Source organism: Engraulis encrasicolus, chromosome 10 (assembly GCF_034702125.1).
Source record: "Engraulis encrasicolus isolate BLACKSEA-1 chromosome 10, IST_EnEncr_1.0, whole genome shotgun sequence".
NCBI classification, from domain to species: Eukaryota; Metazoa; Chordata; class Actinopteri; order Clupeiformes; family Engraulidae; genus Engraulis; species Engraulis encrasicolus.
In genome coordinates this window covers 10,925,342-10,947,841 of record NC_085866.1, presented here as the reverse complement: position 1 = coordinate 10,947,841, position 22,500 = coordinate 10,925,342, and the positions used below count along the sequence as shown (strand labels likewise).

General features: G+C 42.9%; 1 protein-coding gene across 1 annotated transcript in view; it reads left to right on the top strand.

Annotated features, from left to right (window-relative positions):
- The window catches only part of plxna2 (plexin A2), a 394,295-nt gene that overhangs the window by 267,523 nt on the left and 104,272 nt on the right, over positions 1–22,500 (top strand). Inside the window, exon 13 of the mRNA XM_063208024.1 lies at positions 12,147–12,298. Within this exon, the coding sequence (XP_063064094.1) occupies positions 12,147–12,298 (152 nt within the window). The remainder of the gene's footprint in view (positions 1–12,146; positions 12,299–22,500) is intronic.

Sequence of the window (22,500 nt, the reverse complement as noted above, 5' to 3'; positions counted from 1 at the left end):
AGTTATGAGATTATGAGTAGCCTTGTGGAAACAAAAGACTCTCAGTACACTGTCCTTGGCTAGCTCTCTCTCTGTCTCTGTCACTATCACTCTCCTTCTTCTCCATCTGACAAATTATTTTCCTCAACCCCTCATTTTTTTTACTGTGTTGCAGAAAGTCTGAAGTATTAGTATTTGATATCCTGTAACAATTTGATGCCTTAAGTGTTGCGAATACATACTTATCAGAGTAAGACTACTGCATTATTTCCGAGTGCTGTGAATGCTCTCTGAAGAGACCCCCTTCTTTTTAAATGTATTCTGCTCAGTCACGTTTATTGTTTTTCTCCTCTCTCCCATCTCTGTCAAGTAATAAACCCCTCTCGCTGTTATCAGCGTGAGTGTGTGCTACCATTTCCTCAAGTGCAACAGTCCCACCCCCCCCCCCCCCCCCCACCCCCACGGCTTCTGGTTTTAATTGCGCTTTGTTTTGGTTTGTTTAAAGCCAACCAATAGTCGCGAAGCTGATTTGTATACATGCGCTGATATTAGCAGATCTGCCTACACACCATCGCCGCCGCCGCCGCGCTCATGCATAATGGATGCCTCGCTCGCTCCCCTTCCCTTCAAAAGCGCGTCATTAATATTAAACAGGCTTAAGCCCCCTCTAAAACGGAGGGGGACCAGCATCAAATGAAGCTGGGAATAACAGCTAGCACTTGAAAGGTACCATGGGAGCTACTGGGTCTGGCTTTTGGGCACGTCTTCTATGGCGCAACGATGTCATCTCCACAGTCATCCAATCACGGGAGGGCTGAGCTTCATGTCAACGCCAATTTACTTCACATTCACCTGACTGTAATTACAGTGCTTGGAAACCACCCCCTGACAACAACACTATACAACACATTGCATCACATACCGATACAGTACCTGATGACTACTTCAGACAACACAGTAGCAATAGTAACACACTCTAATTCTCTCTCATGTCCTACACAGACACATACTATACAGTAGGGCTGTGTAGACACAGGTGCACGCAAAACACACTGTGTTCATTATGAAGTGTGCATAAAGGTAAGAGTCCGCTAGATGATCTTGCCTTTTAGCACAGCGAAGCAGCATCGTAGGCCTATGTGTAGACTGAGAGTCTCTAAGTCATGTAAATGATGTATACAGTGCTTGATTGTGTACACTAGAGTAGAGGACACAGAGGAGATGTGGTGGTGGTATGATCCCATCTTGTCTTCCATCTTGTCTTCCACATAAAACACAAGCACACGGATAACTCTGGGCAAAACATGACTATTTTATGATAAAACGCTTCACAAGTCATAATACTTTTATGATACTTTCATACTTTAAGTTTTAAACAACCCTGATCGCTTCACTGATCTCCCGTGCAGAGCGGTCCACAGGCAGTTTTTGAAGCTCGTGAACCGCTATTGTGCCCTGAGGCAGAATAAATCATAACCTGAGTTGTATTCAAATTACGGTACCTTCCTGCCAAATGCCTTTTTGTTTGCTTTGAGTGTGGTGTGAACATTTGTGAACACACACGAGCATGTGAACGTACGTAGCTCATCATCACAGGCGCAAAGTACATAGACAATCAATGTTGGGTTCCAATTTTATTTGAATGGCTGCAATGTTAACACGAGAAAAAAACATTCCAATAAAAAAACGTTTTAAGGAACTCAGTGAAGCTTGATGTTTGTATTTTGAATGTGCCTCTGATTGGTAAAGAGTATGAGCCGCGCTCCAGTGCACAGACCAACCGTACAGTATGTGGGTCATCCTTTTGGATTGATTCAGTTTGTGCCAGAGCACCAGTGAATGCAAGTGCACACCTTGCTGCAAAACCCTATTCAAGAAGTGAAACCACACACACACACACACACACACACACACACACACACACACACACACACACACACACACACACACACACACACACACACACACACACACACAACACACACACAAGCACACACACACACACACACAAACACACATGCACGCACGCACGCACGCACACACACACGCACGCACGGACACACACACACGCACACACACACACACACACACACACACACACACACACACACACACACACACACACACACACACACACACACACACACACACTCAAATGCTTCCGCGGGGAAACAAGGCCAATAGAAAAAAATCAGTGATGAATAAATCATGGAAGCCTCTTCTTTTCTCTTCCAGCAGTAAACCACAGTATAGTCAGATGGCCAGGCATGCCAGTCAGCTAGCGCCCCATTCTACTAGCTAGCAGATTCGGCCCTGATCCGGCCCAAATACCACCTCAGGGGTGAGTTTCTCAAAAGGGAAGTTGTTAGCCTGTTAGCAACTTCGGTAGTTGCCAATGGGAAAATGCATTGAAAGCAACGAAGTAGCTAATGTAGTAAGCAACTTTGGTTTCGAGAAATTCACCCCTGATGTGTGGAGAGATACATGGTCTAGGGGATTGATGGGGAAACCCCACCACATTCACACTCCGGATTCCACCCAGTGACAAAAAAAATCACTGGGGTACCCTCTGACTTTTGGGTACCTCAAGAACTGAGATCTCTCTTGTTCCAAGAGCCTCCAGAGACCCTTTTTTTCTTTTTGCTGAATTGGTAGAATTTTTCAAAGCTAGTGGGATGGGCCATGTTACTCTCCCATTCACATATCCATTGGCACTAATAATGTGCCTTTTAATGCCAAATAAAGTATTCATCATGAGATATACAGCAGATAGTAAACCAGACACAGCTTTGTTAGTAAAGCCATCATGTACCATAACTACATCTTACATCCTGAGCAACCGCCAATTCCCCCGTAAGAAAGTAAATCTCAGGTGTGCTGGAGGATTCTCAGAGTGAATCACAGAGTGAGTCACACCTATCACACCGCATCACACCTCGAATGCATCTCCATTTAATTACGGTCACCCCAGGGGATCATCACAGCTGCAGCAGCCGAGGGAAATGAACGTATCCATTTATAGCTACGTGTGGGAGCTGATAGCGAAAGGCAGGCATACCTCTCTGTATTCTCGTATGGCCATGCAGCCTTGTAATCTCACTTAGCCCCTCCACTGACCACCCCCCTTGTTTGAGACGTAAATAACTGCCGTAGGAAGGCTTTGTAAGAATAAACAACACGGTAACACTTCATGAAGTTCCACGTGATAGTTCCACCATAAGACTGAACCGTACAGACGGCTCAAAGATTCAATTAAAAATGAATTTCAATTTGTTTTGAAACATCACCCCAAAGTCTCAAATTCTCACCCCTACCCTTGTGTTATGTTGTAATTAAAGGAGAAGTCCAGTTTTTTGAACATTAAGGCCATTTTCTGAGTTGTCTGCAATGTTATAGAGTCCCCCTCACGTCTATTTCATGTTTGCTGCAGTCTCTTTTATTTGGCTGATTTGAATTTTATCTCAACCAGCTTTAGAATGGCCGTCTATGAGCACCTGCAACTCTGTTCTTAAAATCACCTTAAACATTTGTTTTCAAAAGTCTACAGCTCACAAAGTGGTTAGGGGTGTTCACTAGCAGTCCCTAACAAGTTTCAAGGCGAAATATGGCTTCTGTCATTTTTTATTTGCCATTTTGTGAAAGAAAGTGAAAGTGAAAGTGAAACTTAATTTACAAATTGCTACATAAAACACACATAAAACACGACAGATGCCATATTTCGCAACAAAAATTGTTAAGGAACACCAGTGAATACTGCTGAACACTTGCTGAGTTGCATATTCTTCAAAACAAATGTTAAAGGTGATTTTAAGAACAGAGTTGCAGGTGCCCATAGACGGCCATTCTAAAGCTGGTTGAGATCAAATCCAAATCAGCCAAATAACAGAGACTGCAGCAATCATGAAATAAACGGTGAGGGGGACTCTAAAACATTGCAGACCACTCAGAAAATGGCCTTAATGTTCAAAAAAGTGGACTTCTCCTTTAAGAGTTTTTGTTTATTTATTATCTGAGGATTTAAAGATAGCCCGTAGGGTACAACATAAGTATAGCGTGATATGCAATTAGCCCGCAGCAGCTGCATCATCTCCTATCCATGGGTTACGTTGCCATGGCAGAATCTTCTACAGAGCATTTGAGCAGAGTTGTCAAAGTAAAAGTAAAAGGAAAAGTATTTTGGGGTGTTATTACAACACTAGCACATGGCATTACATATATAAGGTGTTACACCATTTACTCCCTTGCACCTAATGAGATAGATAGACTGCGTTATTACTGAAAAACACTGAAAACCAAACAAGGACCAACCACAAACTTGATCCAACCAGTGCAAGGTTAGCTGATCATAAGACAAGTACATTACATTGCATTTGGCAGACACTTTATAACCAAAGCGACTTTCAAAAGAAGACAAGTACACAGTACACAGTTCTACTAGTTACTCAGATAAGTTACTTAAGTTGGAAGGAAATAGTGTTTCTTTTTTTTTACTTTTACTTATACTTTTACCTTTGACACCTCTGCATTTGAGAGAGACCCATTACATCAGCACTTAACAATTTAAATAGGGGTTAGTGGAAGACAAGGCATTGCCTTATGGTAGGGCCTATCCAAGTCTACATTATATTGAAGTTTTAGCCAGCTGAGCTCAGATGATGATGTCAGTTGTTCTGCCGGGCTGATAGTTTAGCTTCTTCACTCAATGGCCTGCTGCCAGATCTAACGGCATGCTGGATTCCATTGTGAGTCTGTGATATCAGATTGGCTCTTTTTACAAAGCCATTCTTCTCACCTTTTTTTATCCTCCTGCCTGTTGTGGGAAATGGGCAAAACATCTGTGTCATCTGTGGACGGTCTGTGGAGGTGCCATAGTCAAGGCTCCCATATCACAGAGGACAGATGAGATGAGATGAGATGAGATGAGATGAGATGAGATGAGGTGAGGTGAGGTGAGGTGAGGTGAGGTGAGGTGAGGTGAGGTGAGGTGAGGTGAGATGAGATGAGATGAGATGAGATGAGATAAAATGAGATAAAATGAGATAAAATGAGATGAGGTGTTATGGTGAGGAATTGAAACACTGAATGTGTAGATTAGTCTAATGCAGTAAAGGGCTGTGGCAGTATGAAACCCGAAATAGAGGTACTATAGGAGGGATCATTTGCAGTGTGATGATTTTAATGACCAAGTTGTGTGCACACACAATGACTCACAATGAGTCACAGTCTTGGCAGATCTGGCCAGACGTCTGCTCTCTCGCATAGCTGTGACCTCGTGGTTAAGGGTGGTCTCGGGATGGAAGGATTGTAGGTCTGATTCCTGCGCCATCCAGATATAAAAAAAAAAACCATAATAATGTAGGTGTAACCACCAGCAATCAGCTGCATCCTTCTCCCGGAATGTGGTGCCCTTAAGTTTGGCATCTAACCCTACATTGCTGCCCGGGGATGGCCTTTGTAGATGATTCACTGTAAATTGTTGGAGATACGCATGGCAGTGAAATGGTAGGCCTACAGTATGTAGTGAAATGTAATGTACAGTATGTGTACCTAATGCACACAGTCCATCTACACAGACTCTCAATTTTCTCACATTCTGCATATGGTCACTATAAGCAAGATATTCTACAATGGTCAGACATACACTTCTATATTTTGAGGGAGGAAACCAACGCACACCAGAGGTTTCGAGGTGCAGGTAGCGGGTGCAGGATCAATTTGGTAGAAGAAGGTACCGCACACTCAAGTCCATCGTGCTGCAATTTATTGACAAACAACGTTTCGGCCCGTATGGCCTTTCTCAAGTTTTTTCAAACTTAACTCAAAAACTTGAGAAAGGCCATACGGGCCGAAACGTTGTTTGTCAATAAATTGCAGCACGATGGACAAGAGTGTGCGGTACCTTCTTCTACCAAATTGATCAGACATACACTTTTAACATAGACTACATTCAAAACAAAAAGTATTTGTATCATCCAATATTATTAATAAAATACAAAGAAATACTGGCAATATTGTAAATATACATTTAATTCATTACATAGTCATGTAACATGTATGTGATATATGTGTAACAAGCACTACATTTGAGGAAGAAATACGCATCTGATAGTCTGTTCCTTTCAACCTAGTAGTAGAATTGGCTGGATGAAGATAGCAGAACTCCTTCTCTCCCTCTGCCTCTCATCCCTCCCTCAGTATATCAAGCCCTTTTATTTACCATCAGCGGGCTAAATTTACACTGTGTCTGCTTTCATAAAGCCCCACTCTCTTGCCCCCTCTGGTCCTTCACCCAGTGGTGCCAGTGGCATGGGATTATCCCCTGCTGGGGCTACAGTCCCTTTCTTTGAGGCTCTTGTCAGGATTAGGGATTAAAGTCTATCACCTCAGTCTTTTTCTAGCCATGGCGCTGCGCTGGTGCCTATGCAGAGATCCCAACTCTCTCTCTCTCCCATGCCGCTTCCTCACATCACGCCGCCAAAGCTTAGGAATGGGTCAGGAACACCTATAGCTTTGTCCTTTTCCTGACTGCTATTAGTTAGGCTACCTCTTTTCTAGCAGCAGTAAATGTTAGTGAAGCAATGTTGTGCAATAATCTCTTTTTGTCTTTTGCCTTTGTAAGATGGAACAGAAAACTGTCATAGCTCTCCATGACCATTTCAGTTTAGGTTGCTCATTAGAGGTTAATGACTTGTGGAGGTGGATTTTATTTTAAGTTCAGAATGGCATGACTATTTTTCTATTTTTTACAAAAAAAGTTCAGCTAATTATAACCTTTTTGTGAGATGTGAGAAGACAAATAACTCAAATGAAAATTGAAGACAAGTTACTGTATATTGTTGCTTGAATATCAGCAATAAGCTGTATCTACAGAACTGGCCTGGAAAATGCTGGACTGTGTCCGTGTGTCTGTGGATTAGCCAATACTGAGAATGAAGCTCTTCCTTTCATGGATCTCATCTAGATTAGGGTCACAACCCTCTCCAACCAATGTGGGTCTCTTCTCTTCCCAAAATCACCCTCCCCTGGCACACACATACAGTACTTAGTTTCACAGTTGCCAGTTTTTGTTCTACACTTCAACAACTAGAAAAGTGATAATTTAACAACTTAACAACTAGGGTGTTAATTTCAATTCTTAAATTAAACTCAAGTCTTGAAATAACACAGCAAATTGAAACACACACACACACACACACACACACACGCACACGCACACACACACACACACACACACACACACACACACACACACACACACACACACACACACACACACACACACACACACACACACACACACACACACACACACACACACACACACACACACACCTTTGCTTGTCTACATAACAAATCCAAATTCTAGTTCTAGTTAATTAACCAGCCCTCCCATTAGCAGCAAGCAGTGCATTCTCACTCCCCTTCCCTCCACACCCACTAACCACCGCAGGCAGGCAGCAGGCAAACAAGAGCAGCCTGCTGGGAGAGGCCCACTCCTGGGAGAGCAGCACGCAGAGCAGGGCACTGGATCATGGGGAGCGGAACCAGAGGGTTGGGGCATGATGAAGAATAAGGAATCTTCTTCCTCACCACACCAGGGGAGTCGAGAGAGAGAGAGAGAGAGAGAGAGAGAGAGAGAGAGAGAGAGAGAGAGAGAGAGAGAGAGAGAGAGAGAGAGAGAGAGATCTTCTGTGCCCTTTACTGTGACAAGACACTGGTTCGCCCCCTCTATTCTTCTTCCTGTCATCAAAGAAAGAAAGGAAGAAAGAAAGAAAAAGATTGAAAGAAAGAATGCAAGAAAAGAAGATGGGAAGAAAGAAATCAAAGGAACGCGACCAGGCTGACTGCTGCATGGCAGTCTGGGACCAGTGGTCTCAGTCTGGGCCATCTCAGGGTGGACTGGCCATCTGATACAGTGGGCATTTCCCTGTGGGTCCCGCACCCTTGTGGGCCCGTTTTCAGAAATGTGAGGGGAAAAAAATCTGAAAATAATGGCCCACAAGGGTGCGGGGCCCACCGGTGAGTCAGTTCCGCGCCACTAATTATGAGGGGCCCCTTTAACCCACGGCATTATAAATGAGCTGTTACCAGAATGGCAGTGACCAAGTCGTCATGTATTACTAAAGGCCCTGTGCACTTTCATAGTAGTGTAGTAGGCTACTATAGTAGTTAACTTTCAATGTCTATTACAGCGTGCCACAGGAGGTACGGCGTGCATTAAGGGGCTATGCCAAAAGTGCCCGGGCACTATTTCTCCCCCAGTCCTGCCCTCAGTCTGGCCCATGTCACAGTGGCGTGCCTCTGGGGGTTGTGAGCTATGGAAGGCTTGCTGTGGCCACACAAGGAGGCCCTGTGTCATTGGTTAAGACCCTTTGATGTTTTCAATTGTGTGCACACGTAATGTGATATTTATCCCCTGTGGATCTGTTGTGATATCTGGCCCAGCGCAGGCTGGAGTCCGGCCCTGATCCAGCCGTGGTTTGCGTTGAGTTCAGGGACATTTTTGTGCTTGTGAATGAAGAGCTTGTATTATATTGTCGTCTTGAGTGTCACGACTGAAGCCGTTTTCTGAAATATGAGGGAGCAAAGATGAACAGCCAGGGTCCTTGTGAGGAGTGACGTCAATGTATCTCAATGAGAACGGCATTCACCTCTTTTGTTGAACACAGGAGAGAGCTACAATGTTTCTCATTTGTGGACTTTGCAAGAGACTCAAAAAACAGTCTACTGCTTATGTAACGGAGTAGAAGAACTGGAAATGCCCACACCAATTGTTGCACACTGCACACTGTTTCACGTGGATATATTTAGTGTAGCCTATGTACTACTCGTGTGTCCCCCCCCCCCGCGCCTGCCCCCCTTTAACCCCCTGAGCCCAAGTGGCAATAAAATATTAATGTATTCCAGTGGGCCTCTGGCGGTGTGCTGACACACTTACTCTACATCCACCCCAATTAATGTCCACTAAAACTAGATTACTATGCAGAGATCCCACTGGTGCCCCTACTGCCATACCGCCATGGCCACTACTACTACTACTACTACGACACCACTCTCTGGGGAGGTGTGTGTGTGTGTGTGTGTGTGTGTGTGTGTGTGTGTGTGTGTGTGTGTGTGTGTGGGTGTGTGTGTGGGTGTGTGTGTGTGTGTGTGTGTGTGTGTGTGTGTGTGTGTGTGTGTGTGTGTGTGTGTGTGGGTGCGTGTGTGTGTGTGTGGGTGTTATGTCTACGTCCATACTGTCTATGTCCATGTATGAGTACTGTCTATGTCTATACTGTCTATGTCCTTACCTAGATTAGTCTATGTCTGCATGGGAGAGCAAGAAACGCAATTTCAAATTCTTTGTATGACCAGTGCATGTAAAGAAATTGACAATAAACTTGACTTGACTTGACTTGACTTGTGTGTGGGTGTGTGTGTGTGTGTGTGTGTGTGTGTGTGTGTATGTGTGTGTACGTGTGTGTGTACGTGTGCATGTGTGTGCACATGTGTGTTCATGTGTGCAGAGGGTAGTGTGGGTGATGAAGCCCCTGGAGCAAGGCACGACTCAAGTTGGCGCCACACACACAGTACGCACACTGTTGACTTCACTGTTGACTACACACTGGCTCTAGCCAGCAGCTCGATAAGGGTGGCAGTGTAGGGGTATTGATTTGTAAGTGCTAGTGGTCAAGGAAACTCTCCTCCTCTCTGCTTACTACTTTCTCTCCCTCTCTCGCCACATCTTTTGCAGTCAGCCTCCCTTATTCTCCTTCACTCTTCATTCTCTCATACTGTTACTCTCTTTTCTCCTCTGTCTCTGTCGCTCATTATCTTCTCATGGTCTCTCCTTTTTCTAGGTTTTTCAGGTTCTTCGTATCCCCTTTTCATATTTGTCCTACCTTCATGCACTGTATTCAGTTTTTCTCTCCTCTTTGGACTTCACCTTTTGTATTCTCTCTCTCTCACACACTCTCACTCTCACTCTCTCTCTCCCTCTCCCTTTCACTCTCTCTCTCTCTCTCTCTCTCTCTCTCTCTCTCTCTCTCTCTCTCTCTCTCTCTCTCTCTCTCTCTCTCTCTGTCTCTCTCTCTCACTCTCACCCTCTGGCTCGCTGTCTCTGTCTCTCTCTCTCACTCTCACCCTCTGGCTCGCTGTCTCTGTCTCACTCTCACTCTCTCTCTCTCTCTCTCTCTCTCTCTCTCTCTCTCTCTCTCTCTCTCTCTCTCTCTCTCTCTCTCTCTCGGAGGCCAGCCAGCAAACAGCCTCCAAACTCTTGGGGTGTTTTTACGGCACAGAAGGCTCCGTGGTGTCGAGAGCCAAGGTCGTGCTGAGGAGCCATATTGTATTTTATTAGAAGGTGGGCTGTGCTAATATGGGGCCCTGTGTTAGATTTATCACCCATGGCAACAAAATCTGAAGCCGCTGAGGCGTGTGAGCCAGACAGTTCCCGATTTTGGGCATATATATATATAGATATATTCATATTTATTTATATATTTATTTGTTTTTAACACACTTCGGTTTATTATGCCCAACAAACCTGTGTTTATGGATGCATAAATCAAGGGCTACAAACGCGAGAATGAAAAAGACAAGAGCAGGTGCTGATCCTGCCTGGCTTTAATGGAGGCGTCTCTGCCGTGTGGCGGGTAATTATCACTCAGCTCTCAGCTCTTCTGTGTGTGACAACCGCTCAGAGACTACGCCACTCGCCATCACACAGTCACACACACACACACGCACGTACACACATGCGCACGCACGCACGCACACACACACATACACACACAGTGCTGAAAGTCTGGAAGTTTTGATTGAGTTAATGGCCTCAAGGTAAAGCACAGTGCTGACAACAAGGGTCTGAGGAAAAGGTCAAATACATATACACCGCATTTCACATTATTACGCAAATGACATTTTTTGCCGTTTTCCTAAATAATCAATAGAAATGACAGTCGTCATAATTTTCAAGTAATCGGCCATTAGAGTACAATTCAAAAGTTTTTGAATGAACCTTCCAATGATAACGGTATTTTTTTAAATAACAAAAAACTTAAAATGCCCAAAATGCTCTGTTCCAAATTATTACGCAAAACAGTTTTGTAGTGTTGTAATACAAATTTCTTTCTTTTTTTCCCATTTACATCAAAACAGTTGGCATTTGGTACCTTCTAAATTACATTTCGATGTTCAAAACTTGGTCATAAGCTGTAACTGGAATGCTGCGTTTAACATTGAAGTCAATGGCAGGGCATTGCATGGGAGTTATGGAAGCCTAGATATCCTTGATGCTTTGCTCTCAGCTGTTTTTGTTTGTTTGGTCTGGTGACCCACACTTCACTCTTCAATATACCCGTAGATTTCCATGCCACGTGTAGGTGCTTTGGAGGTGATGACATTCTAACTCACCAGACATAGCATCCCATTCATTTTCAATGGGGTTTTATGTCTGGTGCGTTAGAATGTCATCACCTCAAAAGCACCTAAACGTGGCATGGAAATCTACGGGTATATTGAAGAGTGAAGTGTGGGTCACCAGACCAAACAAACAAAAACAGCTGAGAGCAAAGCATCAAGGATATCTGGGCTTCCATAACTCCCATGCAATGCCCTACCATTGACTTCAATGTTAATCGCAGTATTCCAGTTACTAAGACAAAGAGCTTATCACCAAGTATTGAACATTGAAATGTAATTTAGAAGGTACCAAATTCCAACTGTTTTGAGGTAAATGGGAAAAAAAGAAAGAAATTTGGATTACAACACTACAAAACTATTTTGCGTAATAATGTGGAACAGAGCATTTAAAGTTTTTTATTATTTAAAAAAATACCGTTATCATTGGAAGGTTCATTCAAAAACTTTTAAATTGTACTCTAATGGCTGATGACTTGAAAATTCTGACGACTGTCATTGATTATTTGGAGAAACAGCGAAAAATGTCATTTGCATAATAATGTGGAATGCGGTGTACTCACCAAAGTCAAATGCACTTCATCGTCATGTGTATGTATTATGTATAGCACTGTCTACTCGTTTGTGCCTATGAGTGCCTTTATCTAACCCACCAATTTCCCCCCAAGGACAGCACCGTGTTACTAAAAAAACTGTTGATTGCTGTGGGAAAAAAGTGTCAACTGAATGTTATTTATGGTTTTCTAACACAGTATGCTTTGTTATTATAGGTGACACCAATAGCCGGACCACCAGAAGGAGGTACCAAGGTGACCATTCGTGGCCTCAATCTGGGCTTGTCCTTCTCAGAGATGGTGAACCACGTGCAGGTGGCCGGTGTCAAGTGCACGCCTCAGGAGGATGGCTACATCATCGCAGAACAGTAAGCCGCATTCTCATATTCACTTAGTACTCTCTCTTACTCTCCCTCTCTCTCTCCGTCTGTCTCTCTCTCTCTCTCTCTCTCTCTCTCTCTCTCTCTCTCTCTCTTACTCTCCCTCTCCCTCTGTCTCTCTCTCTCTCTCTTCTCTATCTTTCTCTCTCTCTCTCTCTCTCTCTCTGTCTGCCTCTCTCTCTCTCTCTCTCTCTCTCTCTCTCTCTCTCTCACACACACACACACACACACACACACACACACACACACACACACACACACACAACCACACACACACACACACACACACACACACACACACACACACTTACACACACACACATACACACACACACACCCCATACCCTTATGTGCTCACTTCGCTTGCTGTCAACACAATAGTCTGGAGACTCCATAATCACCACCATTTTAAATATCACTGGGTCATACTCAGCCAGCTGCTGAATAGAAAGGCATGAAGGAGAAGGCTGCATAGCTCAGTTCAAACACTCTAATTGGATTTGGCTCCAGAATATTCTGGAAATAGAACAAGCCGGAGGACGCGGCATACAGTACGCACTACGCAAGGCTTGGGGCTTAACCCATTTGCCGACTGCACGATTAAAAAGCCACCACCGTCAGCTTCTGTGAAGGATGAAGATCTCTACTCATGTCCTTGCTCTCTGATTGTAATTAGTAATTGCGAACCACTTTTGCTGCTGCTGTCTAGCATCGCAGCAGTCGGCGATCGTCGTGGCTAATGAGCCCGAGTTGTTTCGCAGGCAGTTATCAAAAGCATGTTTGCTTGTTTGTTTGTTTGTTTGTTGTTTTGGACAAGCTCAGACTGAGGCCCCCTTTTTTCTCTCTTGACGCTTCATCAACTCTCGTCAGGACATCAAATCACCTCTCCCTCGTAGCTAGCGGAAGACCTTTTCCTCCTAAAGTGGCGTGAATTTGTTAGAGCGATAAGGCCACCGTATTAAAATAAAGCGTTCCTAATTAAAACAGATCCTTCAGGCTGTTAGCGGTGTTCATTTTCCAGCATCTGTGTGTATTTACACCACTAATTGTCCAACCGTAATATGCCGGTTAACAATCCTCTCTAGCACTTCAGAGAAATGTTGCTAACTTAGCCTCTTTGGCCTGTGATGCTCACTGAATTGTGTGCACTCTCTGATGAAACATAGTACGCCTGATTCTTGAATGGCAATGGACTCTGATTGGAGACATTTCAATTATTTTCCATCACCATTAACTTTACCACCATCCAACTTCTAAATTCTATCACCATCCAATTCCTTGCCTACTCCTGGCCAAAAGAGAGCAGTATAGCAGTTGAGCTTAGGCCAGCAGTAAGAATACAGCAATAAATAAGCAAGCTTAATACTGAAAAATGAAAGGAAGGGTGAAACACAATGGCAATGTCAACAGAATTTCAAGATTAAGGAACCTTAAAGTCAGTCTCTCTTCCCTTTCCTTATTCCTCTCTCGCGTCTGTCTTTCTTTCTCCCTCTCCAAGGCAATGGAGTATCACCCCTGGCCCTCGGCTGGGGCCAGTAGAACATCATATCAGCCACGGCCGTGGTGGCTTTTGTCCCTGCATGTTAGCTGAGCTGATGTGGAGCTAAGCTGCCGTGAGGGCGCGTGTAAAGACGCGAGGCTAATATCTTTTTAATTTCATATGTAATTAGCTTCTCGCCGCATTAACGAAATGAGATCACACCTGCGCCGAGTCGGCTCCGCGTGAACATCACTACAGGTGTTCTGTGTAAAAACCTGCCACCCCGCAACAGCAGAGGATTCGCCTGTAATTAACACGGAGAATGCGTATCACTCTCGTCTTCAAGCCTTCTTGGCGTTCAATTTGTTGCTCCGCATAGATTAATAAAATCTTCCTCGCATCCTAAGTACGTTCAAAGCCACTAAACTATGACTGCGACCATAATTAGCTGTACATTTTTCATTTTGTATGACCTTTTCTTGTTATCATTTTTCTCATCATCAAACTAAGCCCCTAACCGCTCCTCATTCCGCTCCTTGCTAGGTGTTCCGATTTTCTTTTTAGATTGCAATCTTTTCCTATATGCAAAAAATCTGGTTGCTATAAAAAGCTGCTGATGTTCCTGTGCAATATCATAAAGAATCAAGCATTGCTGTGCTGTCTTGCAGCATACAGTGCTGTACTATGCTCTGCTATGTAGTAATGTGGCATTCTGTATTGTGCCATGATGTGCTGTGGTGCTCAGTGCTGTGGGGTTCTGTGCTGTGGTGCTGTGCAGAGCAAATTGAGGCAGTGTGTTGAATGCACAACGGCCCCAGCCCATCCCATCCCAACCCAGTCCTTTCTGTTGCCCAACCCTGGGCCAACGGGCTGCTCCGCTCCTCTCCGCTCCGCTCCAGCTGTGGCAGGGTCCTGCCTGGCTCAGCGCGGTGTAATTGTGATGCGCGGCACGCCGCTGGCTGCGGGGGACGATTTGTCAGCGGCGCGCGCCCCTGACAGCAGTTTAATCCAATCGGGACACTGCTGGAGTGAATTCATTTGTACGGCTCGGCAAGACGTGTCAGCGAGAGATGGGGAGCCTGTGCCTGGTGCAGGGACCTTGCCTCAGCAAGCAGGCAGGCAAGGCACGGAGGGGAAAGAGGGAGGAGGAGGAGGAGGAGTAGGAGAAAGAGGGGAGAAAACAGAGAGAGAGAGAAATGTGTGAGAGAAAGACAGACATGTAAGAGGAGGGGAGGAAAGGAGACCCAGAGTGGAGGGAAATGGCGAAAAGAGATTAATAAAAAAGAAAGTAAGAAAAAACACAGAGGAAGAGATGGTGAAGTGAACAGAGAAATGAAAGAGGTAGATATGAAGAAGATAGAAAGGCAGAGGGGGTAGACATCAGAGAAAGGTTAAAAGTGACAAAAAAGTAAGGAAGAGGTAGTGCGATAGACAGAGAAAACAATAATGGGATAGAGAAACTGGGAGATGAGAACGAACATAAGAATATAGTGAAGATGGAAGAGAAGGATTATTAGTTACACTTTTCCTGACGCCTTCGTTATACGTATGACATGAGAGTGTCTATTGTCAAAACAGTGACATGACAGAGTCATAAACACCAGTATTTAGGGTCATGAAAAGTTTACATTGTTAGGGTTGTCTTTACCATAACTGAATGTTTCTTAATGGTAACAGTCATGAAATGGTTATGACATTGACATAATGTTTTGGGTATTGACAAAATGTGTTACGACACTGTCTTGACACTGTCATGTCATACCTCTTTTTTCATGTTTGACATGGTGTAACTGAGTGTTTCTGCGTATGAACTTCTGAGTATTTCGAGATTTTAATCCAATGGATTAGTTAGTAAAGTAAGTCTGAAAGTGATAGAATAATCCATTTATAGTAGAAGCATTCTCAAATAGCCCTATTGTAGGTTGCTTTAGAGACAGATTTATGGGTGTCTTTTGTTGCTACCCCAGTGGCGTCAAACTCATCGCAAATACCCAGAAAATGTTCTGGACTTTACCTCAGTTAACCTACGGTTCAGTAATTTGTGTTTCGGTGGTGGGGAGAAAAAAAAGAATGATTTTTATTCCCCTCTTTTGGCTAATTCCGACAGCGTGGAGTTTTAAACCTTACTTAACCTCATGCTGCAATAAAAAAAAGAAAAAAAGGAGGCCCATTGCCAAGCCGCACTCAAAGGCTTGTCTTGTCTCCCACTTGTAATTCCAGCACATCCCTTTAAGTCCCATGCCCATCACCTCCGCCGTGCTCCGCTGATTACTGTAATGAACTCACCCACGGCTGGGGCCAGGTATAGGCAAGGCGGAGCGCAGGTGCAACAGAGGTGCAACACCGTAGCTCCCAAGATCTTTCCTTAAAGAAAAAAAAACACATGGCTGAATTACGACGAGGTACCATCAGACGGCAAATCCCTTGTCCTCTCAGCAGCAGACAAGTCGTAAGAGAGGATGAAATTCGGGAGGCTTTGCATTTGTTGTGATTTCAGGGGAGTTGGTGCTAACAAAACAATGATCCTGCCGACTGCATCAATGTCTTCTCTGTTCACACACACACTCAGTCACACACACACACACACACACACACACAGGGTTGGGGAAGTTACTTTTTAAATGTAATCCGGTAAAGTTACAAATTACTCTTTCAAAAATGTATTCACACTGATAAAAAGGATTTTGAGGGGCAGTACATTTCACTGACAAAAAATGATATTTTTTACCCCAACAAATTAGGTTGCTTTGGTTACTCTGATGCAAGGGGTATAATATACTCACTCTACCTATAAATAAGGAGTAGGACTTAGTACTGGTGAGAAATGACTAAACTATACCTCATTTGCATTCATACGCTATAACTAATAGTAATGGCTAGTGTCGAAACTACCTATATACTACCTATAATGACTAAACTTTACCCAATTTACATTCCAACACGGTAACTAATACTATTGGCTAGTATGATCCAAACCGTCTCTGTCAAAACTACCTATTGAAATTGGTTAAGGCCCGCAATGCGCATTGCTTTCTGGGATTTCATTGAAAGAAGAATCAACCGGCGACTGTGGCGAGCCTCGCAGCGGATGAAGTTAACTTCCAATGGACGGGACAAATTCAGAAGGTAAGCTGGCCAGTCGTGCATTAAACATGGGATACAAAACATGAACAATGATCAAAAGGAAACTAAATCGGGTTGTAGTTGGCTCGTAATCACTGTCTGACTGTGACTCAGGCAGCTGCTATCAGCAACGCACTGGGCAGACAGACAGGTCAATGGACAATGTAAGCTGCCGTTCAAACTTCGTTTGGAAAAGGCAACAAGTATGCCCTGTGTTCAAGATGAACGGATAGAACTACCAATTTCAAAATGTTGTAGAATGAAACCCACTGCAGCCGAGTTTTTTTTTCCCATTCTCAAATGTTGCCTTGTTGGCTAGTTTTGGCGCGCAGACTGGGACTGGCTGCTGGTGGTGACCCGACCTCGTGTGTCGTTCTACAAATATTTGTTGCTGAATGTTCCATCCACTGTTTGCGCTGCCACTGCCACTTGATGCTCTGCATCACGCGAAAGCACGGAGGAGAAAATTCTGCAAGATAGCCTCCTTTTTTGCGTTCACACAAGGCTGTAGTGTGATATTCTTATGCACCTAAAGGACTGTGCTCGTAGACAGACTACGAACGGCACATTACTTCACTATTTCATTCTCCACAATAAATCCATTCAACATGGAACGGCTACGTTTGTAGCTGGTCACTGAATCCTTCATCGTAAGTCTTTCAGCAGTTCCCGTCGCGAATCGTCCTCTTTGAATGTTGTTTTAAAAATGTGTAAATTCCTTTGGTCACCAAGTTTTCAAATCAATGAAATGCGCGACGAAATGCTTCATATCAACTGTCAAAGCAGTGTGCGTAAACAGTCATCATTCTGGGATGCCTCCGTGCCGAGTCAACTAAAGACTTTTTTGTATTATTAATCATAATCGTAGACATTCTTAGTTTGAATGACAGTTTGAAGATGGGGAGCGAGACAGACGGTGTGTGCATGCCGGGTGCCTGCCTGTGTTACTGGGAGGGAGAGGGGGAGCGAAAGGAATCGATCATCAAATAACTTTTTAAACAACGCTACCCTAGACATGCTAAATCCTGAGCATAAACGCTAACAAAGGATCAATCCGTTAACATTGCGAGGAGACATTGATTAGTTTGTTGTAAATGTATCATAGTAAGTAGTCCTATGTAGACCAACACGCCCTTATGTTACTCTGAGTGGTGAGAGGAGGTTTTTGGCGAGGGACCTCCCAATGTGATCATCCACGGTCATAACATCACCTAACATGAAGTCAGTTATTTTTTGTTGGACGTTGCAAACTCAATCTCAGGGTTAGTTTTGACAACGATAGTTTGATAGTTGCTTTCATAGTCAAAGGACTCGCTATGAACAGACACGCGCAGGTTCCATAAGCACAGCCCTTCTCTCTCTCTCTCTCTCTCTCTCTCTCTCTCTCTCTCTCTCTCTCTCTCTCGCTGGTCTCCGCAGTTACCACACACTTCAGTTGTATCGAAGTGATGACGTTTGACATTAGGAAGGGCAGTCCAACGAAAAGAGACCAGTAGCCTATATTTTCATAACTAGTATAAAAAGTGAAACAAATGCTTCAAAACGGATATTGCAAGGAGTAGAAATGTTTACATAAGAATCGAGTGTAAAAGTACAACTTCTTAAACTTTATCCATGTCAAATTATTCACAATGTTTTGTGCATAATGAAGGTGTTCTGCTTCTGCCTACTGCAGGAGTTGAGAAAAGGCGGTAACTGCTTACCTCTCATGTAAGCTACAGCCTATGTGGTGTGTGGCAAGTCATATTAATGACCAAGAATGACTTACTTGTAACTTAATTGTTATGTGCTTTTAATATGTGTTTCAGGCAGTGGTGTTGCATCTTTTATATGCATGGTTGTCCTGAAGTCATTCTGGAACAGGGTAAGTCGCCGACTGAAGAAAAATAAACAGACTTAAAGGCCATAACACTGTCATGTTATTTGTTTATGAATAGCCATTTTCACTCACTCAGGCTTGCTGTCCTTGTTGCACTGTGCACTGTGTAGGATGGTGGCAGAGTAGATTTTGCAACTAAATAATAAAGTCATATTTACAGTTAGTACTATTATAACTAATATTGCAATTTGCGCAGTCATAGAGAATATTTTGAATTTGATGGTGGTAAGAATCAGTGAAAAAGATTTATGACTGGGCCGCATGAATTATGGAACGAGACTGCCAAATACATTTCACAGTGCACCTTTGAGGTCAATAGATCCCTTTACTGTTTGCATACAGATGTGACATAATCAAGCTGCGCTCTCATTGTTGGAGCACAATGGACCATGTATGCACATTTGTAAAGAAATTAACTAGCCAGGTGTTATTTCTGAAATAAGCAAATGGATGGTCACATTAACTTCAGATATGAAGTGGGCACCGCTCATTCCTTATGGTGGCCTCAGTCCGGACGTTCTTAAATTTCTTGAAACAAACTCCTATGTTCTGAAACAGCCTATTCCCGTAGAATAGCGTAACAAGTGTTCTTTGTAGGGTCTCTATTTTAAAAAAAGGACGGCAGGTCTTCTCTCTTTAGGGTCTGCACTGTCTGTGTGTGTGTTTGAGTCAACAATGCGTGAGCAGTCTGATGACTTAACTTCTATGTGAAGCTGTCAAGAGCTGTGTAGAGGGCAAATACACTGTGGATTGGTCACAACTGTTACTAATAACTCAACCCCTTTACTTTTTCAGCTCTAGACAGATGACCAAAACAGACACTAGAATGTACCTTTAAAGAAAAAAAGTTTAACCAATGAGTATTCTTAATAGTGTATCTTGTCACAGGGTTGTGTTCAGGTGCGTGACAACTGACAACATTGAGCCTGTTTGCAGCTCTACTGGCCTCTCCAGTATACAGTATGCTGTAATTGCTAATGGTTTCTCTGAGTGGCCTGACCGGTTAATTGTCCCGTATCCCAACTATTTACCACTAAACAAGTGATTTTGTAATAAGTAGGAGATCTTTGCAATGTTATCAGTATGGTTGGACTCTGATGTTTCACTGCTGTATGTCTTCCTCAAAGAGTAAAACGAATTCTGAGTATTCTTGGATTTAGTCTTTGAAAAGTAGAGCAGCCCGTTTGTTTGAAACTGTTGTCCTGGACACCAAATAGACTGGAACTGATATCCTTTTTTTAAAAGAAACTGGTATCCTTTTTATGTGTGCAGTTTAATGGTAGAACAGTATACACTGATGTGCCTTCATCAGTAACAAAGTGAAAACGGAACAAAATTTGACTATTTCTGTCAAAAACTGCTACAAATTCTACATATTGTTTATATAAACCTAGTTCTGGAGGAAGTCTGAGAGTTATTGACAGTTGCCATGTCTAGCTTCCGCCTTCGCGTAAATGTAAATCCCTCCTTCCCTCCTTCCCCTGTCATGCGCAAAGGCTATCCTAATTGTCCCAGCACCTCCCCCTACTCCCTCATCTCACTGGATCACCCAGCTACATGTCCCCTACACTTATGGAGTGGAAGCGGATCTCGTGCCGCATGATCTCCGCAGGGTCCCAGGACAGAGGCCAGCTAACATCGAATTATGCCTATTGACTATGGTTACCATACTCCAGGGCAAACTCGTGAATTAAATGGTCCTGTTGTTTATGTTTGTTTACTTTTTGTGAGATAAACTGAAACATTGTGTATCTGCTCATTTTTCACATTTTCGTGTTGGCGATATCCCTTTAAATAAAACATCTTGTTTGATATGCACAGGTTTGTTGTAATTGTAATTTCCCTGGTGGACTTTTGCACAACACAGTAGAGGCAGAAAACACTGATTGTTAAAAAGTAACTTTTTAGTTTTTCTCAAAGTTTATTGTAATTTTAAATGATATACTTTTTATTTTTACCTAAGTAGATTCTTTCAATGGTACATTTACTTGTGATTGAGTACAATTTCAACAGAGTAATTATTCTGATTACTTTACTGTTGTGTTTTTCTTATTCCTATTAACCAGAGGTGAAAAGAGTACTAAAATATTTTACTCAGAGTAAAATATTTTAGTACTCTTTTCACCTCTGGTTAATAGGAATAAGAATAACACAGCAATAAAGTAATCAGAATAATTAACAGTTGATAAATAAGCAGTAATACTAAAAGGCTCCATGAAATGAGTAAACGTTAACCCATTTTTATCAGTAATAGGTGTTAATAAAAAGCTACATGAAATGAGTAAATTTTAACCAATTTTTAACAGTAACAAGTGGTAATAAAAAGCTACCTGAAATGAGTAAACGTTAACCCATTTTTATCAGTAATAGGTGTTAATAAAAAGCTACATGAAATGAGTAAATTTTAACCAATTTTTAACAGTAACAAGTGGTGATAAAAAGCTACCTGAAATGAGTAAATGTTACCCCATTTTTACCAGTATTTTTTACTTTGATGTGGTCAGTACAACAGAACTTCTGGAATTGGTTAATCTTAACTGAATATGTAGGGGTACGTAATACTCTATCTAGGACTGTGGAAATCCTTACACCAATTAAATTGAGTAAATCCTATAGATCTCTTTTTACAGTGCAGTAATGTAATCCCATTACTTCAATATTTAAGTAATGTAACGGATTACTTTTGGATTACTTTTGGATTACTTTTCCCCCAAACGGGAAGACAAATGAATAAAAAATTGACTGTTATGAAATGGCTCTACAAGGACATTACGGGCTTAACAACACCAATGTTTTGAAAAGCCTCCCCGTGATATTTTTTTTCCAGAGTAGGCTATGAATGACCTGAAAGTGCTGACGCACATGTTGCATGCATGCTGAATATTAGCAGTCTTACCAGGAGGTGTTTCTTTAAGCTAGACGTTGTGTCTTTCGACACGATATTGACTTTGGGTTGGCACAACCGGCACTGGACATCGATATTGGCGCCCTCTTCCTTGAAAATGAAATGTTGATTGTATTTCCACCGGGTAAATGCATTTTTCTCCATTGCTCACGACTGCTCTGTACTTCTTTGACTGAGTGATTGATTGATGCAACAACAACGAACTATTGAACACTCCCACCAGCAGGGAAGGGAAGCAAGGCTGAGAGAACGTAGGTCGGTCAGGAATGCTACTGTCACTGTCGTCATTACGTAACAGGTGATGATTCCGGCGAAAAACCAAAAATCACAACATACAAGCCGCGGCATAACAATAAATGAATAAATAAATCAGTTAATATAATAATTAAATAAATAAAAGGGACCAAAGACGCAATTTCGCAAGAATTGTAATCCTGTTAAGTAATCCCCATTCCCACTGAATGTAACTGTAATCTGAATATATATTTTTTTGCTTGTAATGTAACGGATTACAATTACATTGATTTTGTAATCTTTTACCGTAACGCCGTTACATGTAATCCGTTACTCCCCAACCCTGCATACACATACACATACAAATACTCTCTCTGTCTCTGTCTCTGTCTCTGTCTCTCTCTCTCTCTCTCTCTCTCTCTCTCTCGCTCTCTCTCTCTCACACACACACACACACACACACACACACACACACACACACACACACACACACACACACACACACACACACACACACACACGCACACACACACACACACTCACACCACCCAGTCTGTCTCCCTCTTTCT